The sequence below is a fragment of the Zeus faber genome (genome assembly GCF_960531495.2).
Source record: "Zeus faber genome assembly, chromosome: 4".
Lineage (NCBI taxonomy): Eukaryota > Metazoa > Chordata > Actinopteri > Zeiformes > Zeidae > Zeus > Zeus faber.
Genome location: NC_137191.1, coordinates 14656576 through 14674377, shown reverse-complemented (window position 1 = coordinate 14674377; position 17802 = coordinate 14656576). Strand labels below are relative to the sequence as shown.

Genomic DNA, 17802 nt, shown 5'->3' with positions numbered 1-17802 from the left:
AGCCCCTCTCTGCCCCTCCACCCACACTCCACCTTTACCTCCCTCGCACCCGCCTCCTCATTCTGTCCTCCCGACTAAAAATCTCCGTAATCAGGGCTTTAACCACCCTGTCCACGTCCAATCACACACACACACACACACACACACACACACACACACACACACACACACACACACACACACACACAACCCCCCCCCCCCCCCCCAAATGATCAATATTTGTGTTATTTATTATATATTTGTGTTCAGTCAAGGTTGGTGTTATTTTATGTAATCTCATTAAGTAGACACATTTGTGTAACACGACTCAAAGTAAGTATGTTTGAACGTAGTCAGGGCAACTGCATAGTCAATATCAGCAATGCCTTCAATAAGAACAATGAATATTAATTACTTTACAGAGTTGGGATGAGCGACCTGTACCGTATCTGTTGCACTGTTCCGCTCATAAAAAAACATGACCGAGTTCTGTGGATGGTGTTGCGGTAAAGCCAGCAGGAGCAGGTGGTGCTGCTAGAGCAGGATGCCTGGTCTTCCAGGATCACCCCAAGGTTTCTGAATGGGCAGAGAGGTTGTGGTGTCCTCAGCGGTAATGGAGAGGTCTGTGTAGACGGCCCTCTCCAGGGAGATATTTTTTTTTTTGGGGTGTGGCTGGAGCTCCTCTCCAGATGACCCAGTATGAGCAATTAGTCAGGTAGGATGCAAATCAGGAGAGTGCAGTTTCTGAAATGCCAAGCCGAGAGAGGATCGAGTAAAGGATTAGGTGCAGAAAATTAGATTAACTGCACCAGCATTGATAGTTGACATAGTGCCGTGTAGATGCCATGGTGATAGTCTCCTGAAAGACAGGGGGAGATGTGCCCAAATCACCATGGGAAACTGAAAGAACTGCTGTGAACATTACAAAGGAGTCATGAGGGAAGGACCTGAGAAAAGAGCAGTGAAATGAAAAAGAAAGTGTTAAATGTATGTATATGTACAGTATAATGCTTCATATACTGTATATCTAATATAGGGCTGTACCCGACTCAGAATTTTGTTAACCTAATCGGATTCAGCTGTTCAATGGGAAAATTGGTCTATTTGGGGGCGGGCTGGCTCGGCTCTTCCTATATGCGATAGGCGGCCGCTTAGGGCGCCATCCTGAGAGGGGGCACGGAGAGGGAGCGATAAGGGCGCATTTTGCGCACCTTTCGCCCTCTTCGACAGCACCGTAGATGCGCAAGCCAGCAAACGGTTTGCCCAAGATCAGCTTGCCAAAACAGTGTGTTTTGATTTTAGATGTAGGTTCTTTTATATTACATCTCCTTATGGAACGAAACAAGTGCTTATGGATCGGTGTGGAACTAGGAGTTGTGCCCGTTCCTCCGCCCCCGAACTTTTTTTAGTTGTTTTATTTGGCGGAACGGGGCACGGCGATCAGGCTTGGAGAGCCGTGTTCGGACGCGAACGCAAACACATTTAAAAATATATTTATAATTCCTCATTGAAATGTTATCCCTGTGCATTATGTAAGCTTCTATGCACGCCTTCACGCCAAATCTCCGTGCGGCACTGTCGCGAGCGCTGAAATGACGTCCTGTACACCGCCTGCACGAAACGACACTACGGCTGCGGCGAATATAAAGCGGGCCTAAGGAGAGAGGAGCAGGACTCCGGGATGGCTGCATGGAGAGCCATGTCAGTTGTGAAACCTGATTGCAGGCTGGGTCCAAGACGTGGATCTGAGAGATACAGGGAGTTGTTTGGACACTGCTCATTTAAGGGTTTTAGATGGAAAGATGAGAAGACAGTTCTGTAATTATGGGCGACGGTGGGGTCGATTGAATGTTTCCTAAGTAGAGGCTTGACTCTGGCGGTCGTGAAAGCAGCAGATATAAAGCCTGAAGATGGGGAAGAGACAATTAGGAAAGTGAGAAAGGGCAGGGTGTTGTCACAGATAGACGGGAGGGCACTGACATGTTCATTGACATTTGAGAATGATGTGTGACAACAAATATACATTTTGTTCATCTCCACCCTTTATGCATTCATCACTTCTCTGTTACCCTTGGTTTGTGTTTCAGAGCCTGACTCAGAGCTGATAGCGCCTGCGATTTTGATCGGACCAAAGAACACATCAGTGGTGGCCGGGAGGGAGGCGACGCTGGAGTGCATCACTAATGCCAGGTAGCTTGCTTTTGCTCACATGCGCACGCACATACACACACACATAGAGTCATGGCTCAGGAACCATTCCACCATCACTATTATCTCCCGGCCCCCCCTGCACGCAGGCCTGCACTCTCTGCACTAATGTCACTGTGAACAGATGCTTCACAGGGCACTCACGCGGTCAACTCCAATTAGTTTTTTCCTTGATCCCTTCACCTCATCTTGTCCAATCAGCCTCTGAGTTAAGCGCGGTGCAAAGAAGTGAAAGTTTCCCCATGGATGGAAAGTTTACTTTAATTCACATTCAACATTCAGTGGAATTTTTATTTAATTAATATATATATACAGGTACTCCTCACTTAACGACCTGTCTGGTTTACCACCATTCAGACATTCTCTGACCAGTCTCTATTGTAAGCTATGTACAATGCCATGGCATCTCAGCGTCAAGCATCTCACCCTTTATATACTATATATACTATATATAGCATATATACTATATACACTATATACACTGTATACATCTCATCTCATCACCGCTCTCAGTCTCAGTCTAGTTCCCGCAGTCTGTCAGTATTCACTACACTAGCATTCGCAATGGCCACGCCCCCTACCGTGAAATAACACTATATACACTATATATACTATAAACACTATATATACTATATACACTGTCTACACTGTATACACTATATACATCTCATCTCATCACCGTTCTCAGTCTCGTTCCCACAGTCTGTCAGTATTCTCTACACTATCGTTCACAATGGCCACGCCCCCTTACCGTGAAATAACATGGGTCCTCACTTGTCGACCAATTCACTTAGCGACCTGGTCCTAGGAACGGAATTCGGTCCTAAGCGAAGAGTACCTGTGTGTGTGTGTGTGTGTGTGTGTGTGTATGTGTGTGTGTGTGTGTGTGTGTGTGTGTGTGTGTGTGTGTGTGTGTGTGTGTGTGTGTGTGTGTGTGTGTGTGTGTGTGTGTATATATATTTATATATTGGATTTTTTATTTAAAAATATATACAGTGGGGCAAAAAAGTATTTAGTCAGCCACCAGTTGTGCAAGTTCTCCCACTTAAAAAGATGAGAGAGGCCTGTTATTTTCATCATAGGTACACCTCAACTATGACAGACAAAATGAGAAAAAAAAATCCAGAAAATCACATTGTCTGATTTTTAAAGAATTTATTTGCAAATTATGGTGGAAAATAAGTATTTGGTCAATAACAAAAGTTAATCTCAATACTTTGTTATATACCCTTTGTTTGCAATGACAGAGGTCAAACGCTTTCTGTAAGTCTTCACAAGGTTTTCACACACTGTTGCTGGTATTTTGGCCCATTCCTCCATGCAGATCTCCTCTAGAGCAGTGATGTTTTGGGGCTGTCGCTGGGCAACACGGACTTTCAACTCCCTCCAAAGATTTTCTATGGGGTTGAGATCTGGAGACTGGCTAGGCCACTCCAGGACCTTGAAATGCTTCTTACGAAGCCACTCCTTCGTTGCCTGGGCGGTGTGTTTGGGATCATTGTCATGCTGAAAGACCCAGCCACGTTTCATCTTCAATGCCCTTGCTAATGGAAGGAGGTTTTCACTCAAAATCTCACGATACATGGCCCCATTCATTCTTTCCTTTACACGGATCAGTCGTCCTGGTCCCTTTGCAGAAAAACAGCCCCAAAGCATGATGTTTCCACCACCATGCTTCACAGTAGGTAAGGTGTTCTTTGGATGCAACTCAGCTTTCTTTCTCCTCCAAACACGACAAGTTGAGTTTTTACCAAAAAGTTCTATTTTGGTTTCATCTGACCATATGACATTCTCCCAATCGTCTTCTGGATCATCCAAATGCTCTCTAGCAAACTTCAGACGGGTCTGGACATGTACTGGCTTAAGCAGGGGGACATGTCTGGCACTGCAGGATTTGAGTCCCTGGCGGCGTAGTGTGTTACTGATGGTGGCCTTTGTTACTTTGGTCCCAGCTCTCTGCAGGTCATTCACTAGGTCGCCCCGTGTGGTTCTGGGATGTTTGCTCACCGTTCTTGTGATCATTTTGACCCCACGGGTGAGATCTTGCATGGAGCCCCAGATCGAGGGAGATTATCAGTGGTCTTGTATGTCTTCCATTTTCTAATAATTGCTCCCACAGTTGATTTCTTCACAACAAGCTGCTTACCTACTGCAGATGCAGTCTTCCCAGCCTGGTGCAGGTCTACAATTTTGTTTCTGGTGTCCTTTGACAGCTCTTTGGTCTTGGCCATAGTGGAGTTTGGAGTGTGACTGTTTGAGGTTGTGGACAGGTGTCTTTTATACTGATAACAAGTTCAAACAGGTGCCATTAATACAGGAAACGAGTGGAGGACAGAGGAGCCTCTTAAAGAAAAAGTTGCAGGTCTGTGAAAGCCAGAAATCTTGCTTGTTTGTAGGTGACCAAATACTTATTTTACCGAGGAATTTACCAATTAATTCATTAAAAATCCTACAATGTGATTTCCTGGATTCTTTCCCCCCATTCTGTCTCTCATAGTCGAAGTGAACCTATGATGAAAATTACAGGCCTCTCTCATCTTTTTAAGTGGGAGAACTTGCACAATTGGTGGCTGACTAAATACTTTTTTGCCCCACTGTATATATTTTAGTTTTGTCAGTTTTTTAATTGATTTTTTTTTGTTTCCGCGGCGTCAAAATGAATGTTCTGACTCAGGTTTAGGATAAGCAGGTTCAACTTGTGTCAAATCATCGTGAAATGTGGCTCGCGCATCAAATCCCTTTTTGACAAACTATTGTTATTTTTCATATAACACGGGACCAAATGGGAAAACATATATTAATAAGTGCGCAAAGTTACAAAATGTTTCCCGTTCATTGTTACAGGAGATGAATGTGAGAAACATGTGATGACTGAAAGTATTTTGAAGTAACATTAAGGCTTTGCAGAAGCATTGTAAACCTGTTGTATATGAGAGAATAACGTTCAAAAATGCAGTTCAACAGAATACCCACATAAGGGATCAGTGATATCACATCACACGAGAGGTTGTGCAACGACAAAATATGAATGTGTTTCAAAGTGTTTAGACCTAAATCTAGCCAGCGCAATGATCCAGGCTCCAACTCTTGATAACGTACTCACTCAGCTGACATGCTGTTTGACAAGCGGGAACACTTAGTCAACTCAGAGATACACACAGTGGTGCTTTGACGAGCTGATGTGAGCAGGCTTTTAAGCAGAGTTCACACAAGGGGCTGTCCATTATCTGCTTTGCATTACATTTTGTTGTTGGCTGTAAACAAAGGCGGGACTTTTCCGAGCCCCAGCATTAAAAGGTAGGCGAAGCTATTTTTTACATAGCAAAGCACAGTGTGAACAGTATATATATATATATATATATATATATATATATATATATATATATATATATTGTTCATCAATCCTCATTAAAGCATAGAGCTTTAGATGCAAGCACCAACATCCATTGTGAGTGAGTGAAGCTGCTTGGTGCTAAGTGGAAATGACTCCTCTAACACACACTGCCATCCCTCATTCACCGCCTCATTGACACAGAAACTGATGCTTCTAATATGCTCTAATCTCCCACTGTCACTGTCTTCTTCCCTCTTCCTTTCTCACTTTCTGCTCCTCTTCTTGACTGCCACCCTGACTGTTCTCCACTGTTTCTTCACTTCCTCTACTCTCCTTCCTTTTCAATTTTTCTCCTGTTCTGTTCTGTTCTCCACGTCCCTTTTCTTGTTGTCTTTTCTCCTCTATTAACCCTTTTTTTTTTTTTTTTCTATTTTCCTCCGTTTTGTCCCGTGCGCAGACCAGCGGAGCGGCTTGTGTTGTCATGGAAACGTGATGGGCATTTGCTTGCCAGTGGTCGTCGGCTCATTATTCCTGCTCCGACCGCTTCTGACGCAGGGCTCTATGTTTGTGAAGCATCACTTAGTAACAGCACTTACAAACCTGCGGAGGCCCTGGCCCACCTCACTGTCATGGGTAAGACGCACACACACACACACACACACACACACACGCACACACGCACATGCAAACACACACACGCACGAGCAACGAGCAGACATTAACAAACATGATCATCAACAATTGTCCTGAACGAGAGAGCGTCCAGCATTCCGGCACGAGAGACATTCTCCCTCTAGTCCTCTTTTGCGCCCCTCTTATCTTACCTCCTCCTGTTTTCTTGCTCCAGGCGCTGATTCGTTCTGTTTATTCCCCCTTTTATCCGGCCCTCCCTCTACGGCGCGGGAGCATGAACACCCCAGGCGGTGGCTGTCTCCCACAGCAGCACTCCCGCTTAATCTGCTACCCATTATAACCCCCGAAAAACTGTCCAGCGTGTTTACACACACACACACACACACACACACACACACACACACACACACACACACACACACACACACACACACACACACAAGCATACGCCGCACGCTTACTCACGTACCTGCCTGCGTGCATATCATACACTATCAGGTGAACAAAAGTGTATACATACAAACACGCACACACATGCACAAAGGCAACCCAAAGCAACATACTTTTTCTCCCAGGAGCAAAAATCCAAACCAATAAGAGAGGGAAACTGTACATAGCTACAGCAAGTCCCCTTCCCTTCCTGTCTGCTGTGGGTTTGTTCGCTAAATAGGATGCGGTGTCCACATGGAGACAGAGAACCATGTGATTGATGGAGCAAAACCTTTCCCTGCAACTTCGTTAGTGGCTTTTTTTTTTTTTTTTTTTTTTTTTTTCCCTGATCTGCTTGTCAGAGCAACGCAGATCACCCACGAGTCCAAGACACCTGCTGGAATATTGATACACGTCCGTCCTCCCTCCATTTTTTCTTTCTTTTCTTTCTTAATTTCTTTCTCTCCACAGGTCCTTCCTCTCAATATCATCCAGCTATCGCTCCACAGCCTCTTCTCGACAGCCGCCCTGACTGTTCTCCCCTTTACTTCCTCTCCTCTCCATTTCCTCCGCGCTCTCCTCGTCCCCCTCTCTCCCCGCCTCTTCCGAACGAACTCCTCCCTCTCTCATCTCCTCTCCTCTCTCTTCTCTCCGTTCTTTCCCTCTCTTGCTCTCCGACGTTTCCTCCTCATGTCAGTCTTTCTATCTCTCTGCTTCTCGATGCTGTTGGTTGGTTAGGCCGACGGCGCGGCAGCGGTGTAAACGGTCGGCCCGCGTGCGCTCATATGTATCAGAGGAGCGGGAGAGCGATGAATACATTTGTGCTGATCCTCTCCTCTGTGCTCGGCTCACCAGACCTCCATGCAACAAATGTAGTCCCGAGCAAATATTGTGTGTGCGCATGCAAGTCTGCATTTTTATCTTCCTTTTGTGTGTGTGTGTCGGTGTTCATTCCTGTGTGTCTACGCGTTGACATATTCCCGTCCACAGATGTGCCTATGTGTTTTTAATCATTCCCGTGCATGGGCTTGTGTGTGTGTGTGTGTGTGTGTGTGTATGTATGTATGTGTGTGTGTGTGTGTGTGTGTGTGTGTGTGTGTGTGTGTGTGTGTGTGTGTGTGTGTGTGTGTGTGTGTGTGTGTCTAAGATGGAGAAGAAGGCCTCAGAGCTAATTCATTATTCAATTAGATCTTTATTCTACCATCGTCATCAGAATATGTATGAAGACGGGGACCTGTTGTTGTGTGCCACACAGCTGCCTGCCGATGTGAACCGTGATCTGTCTGCGCTTGTTCTCCTCCCTTGATGCACGGGAACAGCGGACATTTTCTTCTAGATTTTAAAAATCCAAACACAACCGCCCCCTTTGCAAAATTCACCTGTTTCTCATCAACTGACCTGTGGATTCCTGCACAGCAGCAGTGTCCATTCAATGTGTGTGTGTGTGTGTGTGTGTGTGTGTGCGTGCTTGCGCCTCTTACTGTAGTTCCAGCTTCCAAATTTTCCGCCATCTGTTTTCCTCATCTGTTGGCACGATTCCCTCGCGCACAGAAATACCAGGTTCTAGATTCTAAATAATAGAAGGCATCAATGTGTTTTTGTTGTGCGTGTGTTTGTGTGTTTGTGTTCTGGGATAACCTGACAAATATAGATGTTGTAACAGAGTGACGATTGTTTTCGCCTACTGTTTGCATCTCCGCACACACACACACACACACACACACACACACACACACACACACACACACACACACACACACACACACACACACACAATGGTTGTAACCAGTCTTGTATTGTTGTGTTTTCTTCTTGTGTATTCTCCATTCCTTGCAGGCCTCTGTGCTGGAATAAAAGCGGGAGGGAAAATAAGGATACTTCACTGTGGGAGTCTCTACCCACATGTACGGGTTTAGGGAGGGAGAGGGAGTCGTTCGGGCAGAGAAGCGCCGACATGGCGAGGATTTTATTCTTAACGATAGCACAAAGGCTCGCTGGCAAAACAGGAAGATAAAATAAAAGGGATTAACAGAGTTTGTTTCTCGTGGTTGTGCTCCAGACCGCAGGCGTTTCCGCATCATGCGCCTCACCATTTTACCACTGAAAGACAGACCAACATACTGTATATGAAAACTCTCCCAGGCCGGTCCAACCAATCAGCACTAAAGAGGCTGATTGGGCAGACCTGTTAAAGCTGCGCCGCCACAGAGCCAAGCCAGCCCTGTCCCCTTGCAGATGTGGCTTAATCACGCCCCCTCATCCGCCACATTCAACTAAAATATAGCTTTGAACTTATTAGAATACCTGTTCAATGGATGAATAATCTATATATCTATCTATCTATCTATCGATCTATCGATCTATCTATCTATCTATCTATCTATCTATCTATCTGTCTATCTGTCTGTCTGTCTGTCTGTCTGTCTGTCTGTCTGTCTGTCTGTCTGTCTGTCTGTGTGTCTGTCTGTCTGTGTAGATATTTACAGTATATGGAGAATATACACTGGTCAGCCACAACATTAAAACCACTGACAGGTGAAGTGAATATCATTGCTCATCTCGTTCCAGTGGCACCTGTCAAGAGGTGGGATGTATTAGGCAGCAAGTGAACAGTCAGTTCTTGAAGTTGATGTGTTGGAAGCAGGAAAAATGGACAAGCATAAGGATCTGAGCCACTTTTGACAAGGACCAAATTGTGATGGCTACACGACTGGGTCAGAGCATCTCCAAAACGCAGGTCTTGTGGGGTGTTCCTGGTATGCAGTGGTTAGTACCCACCAGAAGTGGTCCAAGGAAGGAAAACCAGTGAACCTGCAACAGGGTCATGGGCGCCCATGGCTCAATGATGCACGTGGGGAGGGAAGGCAAACCTGTCTGGTCTAAGCCCACAGAAGAGCTACTGTAGCACAAATTACTGAAAAAGTTAATGCTGCTATGATAGAAAGGTGTCAGAACACACAGTGCATCACAACTTGTTACGTATGTGGCTGTGTAGCTGCAGACCGGTCAGAGTGTCCAAGATAACACCTGTCCTACAATGGACACGTGAGTGTCAGAACTGGACCATGGAGCAATGGAGGAAGGTGGCCTGGTCTGATGAATCATGTTTTCTTCTACTTCATGTGGATGGTCTGGGTTAAGGTCCAATCCGATGGAGCATCTGTGGGATGTGCTGGAACAACAAGCCTGATCTATGGGGGCGACACCTCACAACTTCCAGGACTTAAAGCTCTGCTGCTAACGTCTTGGTGCCAGACACCACAGGACACCTTCAGAGGTCTTGTGGACTCAATGCCTCCACTGGTCAGAGCGGTTTTGGGCGGCACAAGGGGTTATTAGTGGTGGTTGTAATGTTGTGGCTAATCAGTGCAGTTGACCGTTTTTATTCAAATACACTTTTTATCTGTGATCAAGCATACAATAGCCAGAGGCCGCGTCCTTCTGGAAAAGGAAAACCTATTTACGGCCTGTTACGTTTTCTCTTAATCCTCTCCTGCTGCTTCAGTACTGGAGCTCTCGCTAAACACATTGTTTTTGAAAGGAATTGCAGTATGCCTGTCTTACACAGCTGCCCACAGCTATTTGCAATATAGATATTATAAAAACACACTTTGACTGTTGATATTAATAACTGAAACTGCTTCTGTCATTTACAGCAACACTTGAGTGGATGGAAATAAATAGCTGTGTCTTTGAGAGAACTATATTCCTTTGTTTGGAGATATGTGGCAGTCATTTGAGAAGAATCTAGAAATCTTTGCCCGCCGTCCTCAGTCCACACAGGAAGGGACGCCATCTATTTCTGTTCTCTTATGCCAAGCTCCTCCTTTACTGTCTAATTAATAGATTTTGGAACAGTGGGGACCATACTTCTCTTTTAAATGACACCAAAATGAATGAATGTTCAGAGCAATACAAATAAATGAACAAATCAATGAAGTGAACATAATGTGAAAGAAGGAAACAAAAACAAATGCTGCAGCAGCTATGGGCCAATGGCAACCAACACCCATTCACTGCAAGTGGAACGTTAATTAGTTGTTCAAAGCAGCCACGGTTTGATGCTTTTCCAACTATTTTAAAAGTGTCAGTTTGTTGCTTTTGCTCTTTAAATGGCTGTTTCTTTTTTAGAGCTGCCGTCCTTTTCTTCTGTGCCCAAAATGAAGACCCTGGCAGATGTGGACAAGAATGTAGACATTCCCTGCGTGGCAACAGGTATGCTGCGCATCGGCGTGTGAGAGAGAGGGACTCATCAATCACTATATATCACACTCAATCGCTCTCAATCTCTCCTTCACTCAGTCACTTAATTGCCCTGATTTTCTAAGTACATGCCTTGATATCTCCACGAGGATGTTTGGGGTTTATGAGCCATGGTTTTATTGGAGTAAATCCTGCACTGGTTCCCTGTGGTCCTAAGCCCCAGATGTGTGCACATCCCTTGGTACGGTTCTCACACTGTTCCTTCATTGTTTCCTGGTTTGATGGTGGTGAATTGATGGTGAATTCAGTGTGAAGCATCTCTTGCCCACTGCACTTAACACTAAGTATTTGGCACCATTACATACTAGGTATGGTCGATATATTGTTTTAATATTGATGTAGTGACATGAGACTGGGACCGTCTGGGATTTTGATGATCCTAATATCGCATTATAGCTGAATGCTGACTCTGAGCCTGCCTTACAGTAAATTAATGGACGTTTATGAACCTCAGAGACTGTTTTAAATGTTTCTAATCAACAGAATGGAATAGAATAGAGTAGAATATCTTTTTCTCTCATCAACGGCTCTACCTGCTTGGTCATAATATCCATTTTACGAATGATTGCTCAAATATTTGTCGTGTGTGAATATCTTATGAAAGCACCAATAGTCATCCCCAAAATAATGAAATGATCAATATTGAGGTACTGGTTATTAAAAATATTGTGATTGATTTAGTCAGTATCGCCCATCTCTATGTCGTACTTTAGGCAGGGGTTCTGCTGGACAGTATCATTCTGACTAATTAAATGTGCTGAGACTGAGCCTGAAAACTTCGCTTTTGTTGAACTGGATTACACCGAAACCCTTGTACGCATACAACGGGGACGGACACAACAAGAGTGCAGCAGAGAGACTGACATTGCCCCGCTGTTGCTGTGTTTTAGCCTCTGTGTGTCTCTCTCTCTCTCTCTCTCTCTCTCTCTCTCGCTCTCTCTCTCTCTCTCTCTCTCTCTGTCTCTATCGGTCTCACGGACTGGCGAGTGGATGTTACTCCTCAGTAATCTGATACTGAGGCTGTGTAATTAAATAGTCGTGGCCCTGGGGTGCGGAGAGAAAGAGAGAGAGGGAGAGAGAGGGAGAGAGAGGGAGGGCAGAAGGAAAGACGGATAGAGAGCAAGTTGGCAGTGAAACAGTGACGGGTGAGAGATACTTGGTCCATCTGGGAAAGAGTAACACCAACAGGTTGACGGGGACGGTATAACTACACAAACACACACACAAGCACAACCACATATTGGCTTGGTGGATTGAATGATAGGGTAATTGAAATTGCATGAACCCTCTGCTCACCATCTCCATCAGAGAGCTGACAGGTGGAGGCTGGCAAGCGTGCTCTACACTGCTCGCCCACATATTTTATTTAGAATGTATTTTGGCCCTTGCCGCCACCCTTACCCTGTCGCCCACACCCTCCAATCAATATATTATTAGTGGTCATTAGGCTAACATGCATATTTATTACAGTAAAGTAGATGGGGGCAGTGTCTACCTTGACGTCAGAATTTTATTCAGTGAGCTCATTCTTTGTATCATTTTAAATTGAAAACTATTGTGTATGTGTGTCTGTGTATCTGCGTGTCTGTGTATCTGTGTATCTTTGTGTGCATCTCTGTGTGCGTGCACGCACACACACTTGTAGGCGTGCCTCAGCCCAGGGTGGAGTGGTATAAGGATGCTGTGCTGCTCTCCAAACTTGCCAACCCTCGCTACAAGGTCACCGCAGCAACCGGGCTGACGGTGCGCCGGGTGCAGCCGGCAGATGGAGGAATATTCCAGTGTGTCGCACGGAACGCCGCCGGAGAAACTCAGGCGCACACTCACCTCCTGGTCTCCAGTGAGTCTATGTCACACCGAAACACACACAATCACACAAAGCAGAATTACAGACAATCAACAGAATCAGTCACTGTCTTCAAACCCTTCACGACTCAACTAAACCACGGTAAAATCTATACACCTTTGCTTTTTCACCTTTATCTGCTCTGCATTCTGGGAAGTTGTTGCGCTTCTAGTGGAAATGTTCCTTTTCACTTTTCAGGCTTTAATCAATTTATTCTAATAAACATTGAAAGGACTTCGCAGTGAACGTGCTTTAGCTATATGTTTGTACTTCATCTCTTAACAGTGCCAATTAGCTGTTCTTTAACTTTATCACCTATTATCCTGTTTTATCTTCCTTTATCTTCTTCTTCATCTTGGTTCTATTAGCCTTTCCTTTTCTCTCTTTGACTGTGTGTATTTCTTTCCTTGTTCTTTCCCTCTGTATTCCCACCCTTCATCAGTATCTCTAGATCTAAGCTGTGTTTAGTGAGCGTGTGATCATAATTAAGTGGCCAGATTCCCCAAGGAGACTGCATTACTGTACTCCCCTACAAGCACGCGCACACACACACACACACACACACACACACAGACACACACACACACACACACACACACACACACACACATACACACACAAGCACACGCTCACATACCCACAAGCAGGGTATGGGTAACTGGGTAATAAATAAAGCATACATCGATCGGAGGGAGTGTGTGTGTGTGTGTGTGTGTGTGTGTGTGTGTGTGTGTGTGTGTGTGTGTGTGTGTGTGTGTGTGTGTGTGTGTGTGTGTGTGTGTGTGCGCGCGCGCGCGCGCGCACATTTGTTGTTTAGGTCAGCACCGTTCCTCTTTCATTCCTCTGTCTCCTCCTCTCTCCCTAAGCCTCCATTTTGAAGTTGACAGCCTTCCCCCTATCTCCTGTCTTCTCCTCTCTCTCCCTCCCTCTCAGGTGTGGCCCCCGTGCTTACCCTTCCCCCCAGTGACCAGACCGTAACCGATGGCAACATGGCAGTGTTTACCTGCCAATCCTCCGGAGCCCCTAAACCTGCCATCATCTGGAAGAAAGGTTTGTTTGTACACTTTCCCTTAAACTCACAAATACAGTCAACTCATGAAGAGTTTGGCATCAAGACGGGGTAACGAGGTATCTGTGTGTGTGTGTGTGTGTGTGTGTGTGTGTGTGTGTGTGTGTGTGTGTGTGTGTGTGATGGGCGATGTATAACAATTTATCCCAATAATCATATCAATTTTTCACAATAAAGATCACGTATATTTATGAATTCAAAATGTTCCATGTTAAAGAATATTTATATATTCTTTAACATATATTCTTTTACATATTTCAGATCTCATGGTATGTGTGTGTCTCTGTGTGTGTGTGTATGTGTGTGTGTTTTGGCAGGTTCCCAGGTGCTGGCCAGCGGTTCCGTCCAGACCCCTAGGTTCTTCCTACTGGAGTCAGGTGGTCTGCAGGTTGAGCCGGTCAGCTTCCAGGATTCGGGGGAATACACCTGCATCGCCTCAAACTCCCAGGGAACCATCAATACCACTGTTGCACTCACCGTCTGGAGTAAGATGCACACACACACGCGCACACACACACACACAAAGTAAACAAAAAGCTGTTCAATGCCCATTCGGTTAAACAGACCACTCAAACAGATATGGAACGCTATTTTATCCTCAGCCGTCCGATCACATTAGCTCTGAGGAGTAAACAGGCGATGGGCTGGTTCAGTGATCAGGTAATCATCTGATCAATCTCGGAACCCATGGCTATCCGTCTACCGACAATAGACTCTGCGGACAGCTGCCAATTTTTCTGGGGTTCCGGTGAAGCCAGCGGATCTCCGGGGCCAAGACTTCCTCTTCCGTCACTGTTTACATTGGCAAAAATGCAATCTCGGAACCCGTCGGCTATCGTCTGACGATGATTTCGCTTTTTATTCACTTTTTTTGTTCATTTACTACTTACTGCTTGTTAAAACAATCCGGTCAGGATTGGTAAATAGTTGCTGATCGGATTGTAAGCAATGACTGCCACATGGAAGAGGAAGTCTTGGCCCAGATGTCAGCTGGCTACACTGGAACCCCAGAAATATTGGCCGTTGTCCCACGTTTCCAAAGGATCCGCTGCTGACGTCTTGGTGCCAGACACCACAGGACACCTTCAGAGGTCTTGTGGAGTCCATCCCTCCACGGTTCAGAGCGGTTTTGGCGTCAGGAGGGGGAGCTGCACAATATTAGTGGTTGTTAGTGGTGGTTTTAATGTTGTGGCTGATCAGTGTGTGTGTGTGTGTGTGTGTGTGTGTGTGTGTGTGTGTGTGTGTGTGTGTGTGTGTGTGTGTGTGTGTGTGTGTGTGTGTGTGTGTGTGTTTCTCTGCCAGTGCGATTCCTCACTTGCTTCCACACATGTCAGTTGCGTGTACAGTTGCGTGTGCGTATACTGCATCACGCCTCATGCCTCGTACACACATGACGTGCACTCAGTCTGTTGGTTCCGCTGGATGTCGTTGGGATGTCATTGTGGATAGTGGCTGTGTTGTGCAGTGATGGATCCGTCCAAATTTCAAACTATGCATTCACAAATGGACCATCAGTTTATTCATTTTCAACAGGAAACGGTTGGTGGCATAAATGTATAATATCTGAGTATATATACGCAAGAGAACAGCGTTAATATTTTTCAAACAAAGTATAAACTTTTTCCCTTCATATTTTGTAGCTATAAATGGCCAACATGACCATCATTTCTCAATTCACGTATAAACTCTTGAATCCTCTTGAATCTTGAACATTGAGTTCATTGGCTGTCACAGTGTCCTTCAAACACTGATGAGTCGCACGGACGAAAAATAAGTCTGCTCCATCTTTTTTTTTTTATTATTAATTTTGAGCGCCCGGTCTGATCCGTCGTTGAGATTTCGGGTGTGTCACATTGGCGGAGGAACCATGTGCCATGTCATGTAGAGTCGGCTTTTGCCAGGAGAGAGTACAGATTGAAGGTTCAGATCATTATTTAGCAGCAAAGCACTCCTCATGCTGTCTCTCTCTCTCTCTCTCTCTCTCTCTCTCTCTCTCTCTCTCTCCCTCGCTCTTTCCTTCACTTGATTGCCATCACTGTGCTTTCTTTCCATCAATCTTTTTCTCTTTCTCCCTCTCTGTTTCCCACCCTTTCTCTATTGTTATGTAGGTCGCACAGCCATCTCTGTGCCGCCGTCAGACCAGCGTGTTATAAAAGGGACCACGGCAACTCTGGATTGTAATGCTACACACGATCCCAGAGTTAAAGTCAGGTACCCGCCCGCCACTTTCCAGTGTGAGTTTTTGTGTGTATCGGAACGCTTGTGTGTGCACTAACTGTGGCCGCGCTCCCCCCAGCTTCCAGTGGCATCGCAGCGGCGTGCTCGTCCTCCCCACCAGCGGTGGGCGTGTCTCCGTGCACCAGGGTTCCCTCACTATTGGCCAAACCTGGTCCGGTGACATCGGGGACTACACCTGCAGCGTGACATCGGAGGCGGGCAACGACTCGCGCTCCGCACGTCTGGAAGTCATGTGAGTTGAACTGGCGCGCACTGTTTACCTGCACCCCAAAGTGTGTGTGTGTGTGTGTGTTGGGGGGGGGGGGGGGGGTTCACTCATGTCAGACAAAACAACTGTGACTCAGCTTGTCTCGCAAACTCCTGGGAATACAAACTTTCTATCCTTAGCTGGCAGTGTGTGTGTGTGTGTGGCACACAGAGTTGATAGAGTTTGATTGACGGAGGAAGCCTGAATACTTCATACATACACACACACACACACACACACACACACACACACACACACATACACACACACACACACACACACACACAACATTGAGAAATTATCAACTATGCAGAGCAGAGCTCAGGAGAGGCACCAGACAAGTCATTTGGCCTAGAACAAAATGGAGAGGAAGAATCAGTTCCCTAATGAGGAAAAATGCTTGTTTCCAATAATAGCTGTATTAAATTAAGGGCGATGAGGTCTCCAATATCCAAGGTAAAAAAAATGTCCGAACTATCAGGGAAGCTTGTTGAGGGGGGGGTGGGGGATCCTCAAGAGCCAGGTTCATCTTCTATGCGGTGTGACAGTTCAATCTAATTACCTTTTTGGGTCGGCTGTTTGCAGGCATATGTGGGAATTTCTGAATGCGCGCGTGTCTGAGCACGGATATCTGTGGGTCATATTGTAGTATTCTCTTTTCCAATGTCAGACAGCAGGCAAAACAAAAACCTTAAAACCCACGGAGCACGCATGGCGGCACACACAGAGCCTCATTAAAGCTGGTAAAGGAGAATCAAATTCAGCAGTGGCCATTACATATTAATAAGCACAAGGATAATATATTTTTTAAAAGGCCCTGATGATATATTAATACAATGGCTGGGTAGATTGGAGAATTGGAACATGATTCCACATCCCTGTAAATTATAGAGCGGTGAGAGGTTGCACATGTCACACACAGTGAGGAGGGGGGTGGGTGGGGTGAGGGGGTATTTGTACAACAACACACTGCATTAATATAAAGGTTTGTGGGAGTGAGTGTAAATGCTAGTTTGTGTAGGAGTAAGTTTGTGCATACGTGTGTGTGTGTGTGTGTGTGTGTGTGTGTGTGCGTGCGTGCGTGCGTGCGTGCGTGCGTGCGTGCGTGCGTGCGTGTGTGCGTGTACTGACGTGGAGGTGACATTCTTGTTATCTCAGTATCAATGGGTCATGGAGGCTAACAGACGCTGGCGGATGAGGAGACAGACTAATTAGTGGGAGGTGATCAGTTCAACTCCCACAAGACCCATCCGTGTGTTAGTGTGTGTGCTTGTGTGTTGTGTGTGTGTGTGTGTGAGTAATTTGCCTCACCGTAGACCCGTGCAATAATTAATATCGTTGTGGGAAGTCAAAAAGAAAACATAATTCTCAATGGTTTCCTCTCTCTTTACCTTTAATCTTTAATCTCTAATCTCCAGATAGTTGTTTTTTTTTCTCTTTTGGTTTTTCCACACACTGAAACACAAATAAAACAATCCCACACTTACACAAAAACCACACAGGAAATATTTGCAGGAACAATACATACCCTGGGTCTGGGTTCTGCCAGTCATGAT

The 17802-nt window shown here is 45.5% G+C and overlaps 1 protein-coding gene across 1 annotated transcript in view; it reads left to right on the top strand.

The window, feature by feature from the left end:
* LOC307228782 (protein sidekick-1-like) overlaps positions 1 to 17802 on the top strand; it is a gene marked incomplete at its 3' end in the record, with an annotated part of 283713 nt that overhangs the window by 177198 nt on the left and 88713 nt on the right. Inside the window, exons 7-14 of the mRNA XM_079998576.1 lie at positions 2067 to 2169; positions 5979 to 6154; positions 10715 to 10798; positions 12492 to 12686; positions 13626 to 13742; positions 14079 to 14246; positions 15870 to 15972; positions 16058 to 16231. Coding sequence (XP_079854702.1) covers positions 2067 to 2169; positions 5979 to 6154; positions 10715 to 10798; positions 12492 to 12686; positions 13626 to 13742; positions 14079 to 14246; positions 15870 to 15972; positions 16058 to 16231 — 1120 coding nt within the window. The remainder of the gene's footprint in view (positions 1 to 2066; positions 2170 to 5978; positions 6155 to 10714; positions 10799 to 12491; positions 12687 to 13625; positions 13743 to 14078; positions 14247 to 15869; positions 15973 to 16057; positions 16232 to 17802) is intronic.